The sequence below is a fragment of the Eurypyga helias genome, unplaced genomic scaffold (genome assembly GCF_000690775.1).
Source record: "Eurypyga helias isolate BGI_N326 unplaced genomic scaffold, ASM69077v1 scaffold13614, whole genome shotgun sequence".
Taxonomy (NCBI): Eukaryota; Metazoa; Chordata; class Aves; order Eurypygiformes; family Eurypygidae; genus Eurypyga; species Eurypyga helias.
In genome coordinates, this window is record NW_010244407.1 from 1 (window position 1) to 4,574 (window position 4,574).

General features: G+C 51.6%; 1 protein-coding gene across 1 annotated transcript in view; it reads left to right on the top strand.

The window, feature by feature from the left end:
- Positions 1 to 3,499: 3,499 nt before the first annotated feature.
- The window catches only part of LOC104508203, a 1,963-nt gene continuing 888 nt past the window's right edge, over positions 3,500 to 4,574 (top strand). The window contains exons 1-2 of the mRNA XM_010149743.1: positions 3,500 to 3,542; positions 3,647 to 3,959. Of these exons, the coding sequence (XP_010148045.1) occupies positions 3,500 to 3,542; positions 3,647 to 3,959 (356 nt within the window). The remainder of the gene's footprint in view (positions 3,543 to 3,646; positions 3,960 to 4,574) is intronic.

Sequence of the window (4,574 nt, forward strand, 5' to 3'; positions counted from 1 at the left end):
ACACCGTATGTCAAGTCGGTAAGCCGTATGTTTTACAAGGGAGGCTTTATAAATGCCGCGGATCTTCACGTATCTCCTGGCCCAAGAAAGAACGTCACACTGCTGACCACTTAAAAACTGGTCATGAAAATAAAAGTGACCGACCCACAACTGTTTTGCCTTAAAATTGCAGAGTATTACAGTAATCTTCAGCGGCCATCCACGGCTATGGATGCTGTATAGCATCCACACAGCTCCCCAAAAAGGGCTTCCGAGGGTTTTACTCCTTTGTACCCAGCAGAGGGTGGTAAACGCTAGAATTTGCGTTTGTGCATTTAGCTGTCACTGGATCAATCATCAGCCACGAGTTTGTTTCGTTAATATCTCTCATTAAATGAAGTTGGCTCTTACCTGCAGACGCCCAGGGCAAATTCAGTGCAATAACAGAAGCAAAACCAGGTTTGTGTTGGCAGTTACCGGCTACTTCACCCCAGAGGCGAAGACAGACCGGGAAGTCCGTTCTCCAGCTGCACCGTCAGTCACTACAGCAACATACCCTGGTATCTCGTGCTTAGTACAGCTCACGGCGTACACCACACGTGGGGAACCTGCCCCGAGTAACAAGTTCCTCAGCTGACTCACCTCGAAGAGACCTTAGGAGAAGAGGAAAAAGCAATTTTATATGCTACCTCTGCTTAAAGTGATTTTGTAGTCGACCTGTGTCTAAATAAATACCTAAATTATTAACTGTGGGAAAACACTTTAAAATGAAAAAATTCTTCGTTTTCTAGCTTCTTCACACTACTAGACCTTGTAAAGCCAGTTTCCCCTGTGATTTTCTTACGTATCTCCTCCTGCCTCTGTCTCTCTCTGTTCAACCTACCCCTGCTTTGTCCTGGCTTCACTGGGGAGACTGAAAACTTTGCTCAACGTGTGGTTCTTGGACATTAGTGCTGAAGTATTTGATTTTCAGCCAAAACAGCACTGATAAATGAATGTTTGAAGTCGTTTAAAGTTGGAGTGCTCAAAAACAGCAAGCCAGTGAGTCAGTCCTTGGCTGCCTGACACTGGGTCTTGAGGCTGTAGAAATACAGCACCAAGCCACCTCAATGGAAGCCTCCTGGAAGTCTCCTCCACTTATCTCTTTCGCAGTAAGTACACATTTCTTGCCCTATTTTTCAATGTCTTTAAAGGTCCTGGTCATTTTTTATATAGGACCACGTGTCCGATACCCCGCAAGGTAATGTGAAGAGCCAGAATTGCTGTGCTGTGCAGAAACTCGAGAAAGGAAGAGAAAATTTCAGCCCACAGGTGGTCAGAGAAGCGTGGATGCAGCGCGAGCTCGTGCACCGACTTGCCAAGGCTGCAGCATAGTGCTCCCCAGGAAGACGTCGGTGTGAGCCGGCTCTCCTCTGTGCCACCGGTGATGCGCCCTGACCCGGGGACAGTCACCTCCTGTGAGCCCCAGTTGCACAGACCCAGCTGAGAGGTGTCATGGTTTAGGTCCCGTCGGCAACCAAGCACCGCACGGCTGCTTCCGCAGTTCCTGGCTCCCCCGGTGCAAGGGGGGAGAGGGTCGGAGGGAGAAGATAGGAGACCTCAGAGGTTGAGATAAGAACAGTTTAATAATTGAAAATTATAATTGAAAATAAATTAAATACTGTAATAATACTAAGTAATGAAAAGAATCCTACTACTACTAATATATAGAATGGAGAAGGGAAAAAAGACAAAATAAGCAGCTCAAACAAAAAGAAAGACACAACCACCTGCTCCCTGGTGACCAAGGCCCAGCCAGTCCCCAGCAGTGATTGCGGCTCCCGGCCAAGGGCTGTTACCCTGGAGAAGGACCCTGCTATAACCAGGCACACGAGGACCACAGTGCTGAAGGCTTTTGCACTGGGCTGGCCAGCTCAGAGCCAACCCACATCCACTGGCTCTGAGTCCTTCCAGGGAAGGCTCCAGAGAAATGCTCCACCCCTCAGGCTCTGACCTCACCGGGGGAACAGCCATCTCCGTAGAGAAAATCTGTCTCCGCACGAGAAGGCGCCTGTGTCCTGCTAGGATTCAAGCGGGAGAAGGAAGGCAGCGAGCGCTGCTCCTGTGCCGTGTGGGAGCAGACATCCAGCCTCTTCCCGTCTGCAAACCCCACCTGCCAGGGGTGGTTTGTGGGACACCTTCCACCAGGTTTCCTTCCCCTCAGCCCTGGCCATTAGAACAGCCACAGGGACCAACGTGGAGATGGAGCAGGAGGCAGAGCGTTTCATCGGGATGAGTAAATGATACCTGTGGGTGTGCCCCTGGAACAGAACAGAGTGTCCTCAGGCAGAAGGTCACAGCAGCTCCCTGCGAGATGAAACTCAATGGCAGCATCTAGGAATAGAGGAGAAGAAATGGAGAAAATGTACAGTATCCCACCAAAACTGATCGTAGGTGACCAAAATGACTAGACAATATGGAATGGTGAGGGACATAGGGATATCAGTGAATGTTAAATTCAGCTGCCATTTTCGGGGTCAGACTTTTGGAATACCTTCATCCGCTGGCACCAACACAAACCCAGAGAAGCACCAAAGCGCATTGTGCACGTGCATTCAGAGGATCCTGATGTTTATGGCAAATCTTACAGAGATACTTTTGGGGCTGAGAAGGCGAGGGCAGAGTTCGTCTGACCTCTGACAATAAATAAACTCACGGACAGCGGCCACCCCTTGTTGTGCTTCCTGGGACCTCACACCCTCAGAAAGTCATGGGGCAGCTGGCAGAGAAACCTCCTCTGTGCTCCCAAGGGCTGGAAGCCTCCCCTGACTCCTGGGTCCTGCTTGCCAGGCTGGGCTCGCCTGCAGGAACTCACTGGGCTGACAAGTTGTGAAAACTGGCGTATGAGTGCTGCTTGGCTGCTGCAGGCGAGTAACCTGGAAGGAAAGGCAGAAGGGACTTGCGGCACCAGCGTGAGGTAGAGTCAAAGTGTCACCCTACGTCCCCCCTTGCCGCGTGCAGCCCAGCGCCCTGCCTGGCAGCAGCGGGTGCCTAGAGGGGACTGTACCAACAAACAGCAGCAATTACCCAAAAAAGCTTCCCATCTCGGTCACTTGGGGCAGAAACATTGCCTGCTGTCGAGGGGCACCTCTCCTCTTCCTCCCTCTGACAGCCCATGTTCCTTAAAAACCTGGATATGAAGAAGTGACTATAAAGCCAGTGCACATGGATCAAATGGTGAGAGACAAAAGAAGGTGACACGTTCCTCATCCCCTCAGCAAGTTACCTGGGGCAAAAAAAGAAAAATGTGTTTGCCTCAGTAGTGGGCTCTCTTCTTACGTAGTTCTGTTTACGAGGGGGTTTTGTTTCTTTGTTTCCTTTAATTTACGTGTTAAACAAAGGAAATGGCTTGTGCATCATTATTTCACGCACCCTCAGCGGGCACAGCCCCATCGGGTGGTTTTCTGCTGCTCAGCTCTGCTTTGCCACCACTCGAGCCTGGCCCTGGCCCCGGCAGGAAGCCGTGAGGGGGGCAGTGACCATGGGGCTGCTGAGAGCGTTCCTCATGGCAGCTGGTTTGGCTTGTGCGTGCCCGGCTCACCCCGCTGCCTGCACGTCCTCCGGGGACAAGGGGGACACGCTCTTACCTCAGCTCCATCCTTCTCATCTGTCTCTTCCCTTCCCGCAGGCGCTTCTGCGCAAGCCTTGCAGCAAACCCCCGTGTCCATCACCAAGCCAGAGGGCAAAACGGTGCTCATCAACTGCCACGTCTCCGATCCGGATTTTAACAACCTTTTCATTCACTGGTACCAAAAGAGGCCCAACGCGGCTCCCAGGCGCATCGCTTACATGGCCTCCAGGCTCTTCCTTCAAGACCAGTCTGATGAGGGGAAGTTCAGTATCGAGAAGGACCCCACCAAATCCGTCTGCACCCTGACGGTGAGCAAAGTCACTCGGCAAGACGCCGCTACCTACTACTGTGCCAGGTGGGATGCACAGCAGTAGGAAGCCACAGGGGACCTGCACAAAGACGGGCTCTGCTACATCACGTGCGTGCCAGAACAGAAGGACACAAGTGAAAATAAACGTGAAGCACCGCCCAGGAGTGCAGATGCCATATACCCGTTCTGTGCCTCTCTGCTGGTGGGCAATCGTGGGTCACTTTCTCTTTGTTTTCCATCTGGAGCTGATCAAGCCGAGTCTCTGGATAGACTTCAGTCTGGCTTCTCATCCAACACGGCAGCAAACCTGCAAAACAAACAGCAACTCTACCACAGACACCTGTACGTCCATTGTGCAACCAGGGGGACATTCATTTCAGCCGTTTCATCCCTCTTCTCTTTATGGCTGTCGTGGTTTAACTCCGGCTAGCAAAATCCCACGAAGCCGCTCTCACAAATAGTATTCCCAGTCTCTGGTACAGAGTCTCCAGAGCATACCCCAGGCATTGTTTAGCAGCCTTACCCGAGTCAAAAAGCAGTGGTCAGATGCGCTTCCGACTACAGAATTACTCTGTGAGTGAGTTAAAGTCATTTTGTGTGTGCCCGTGGAAGAGAGAGAGAGAAGGTGGCTTTGTGCCGCTGGTGTAGAAGCATCCTCGGGCCGCTGGCGTTCAG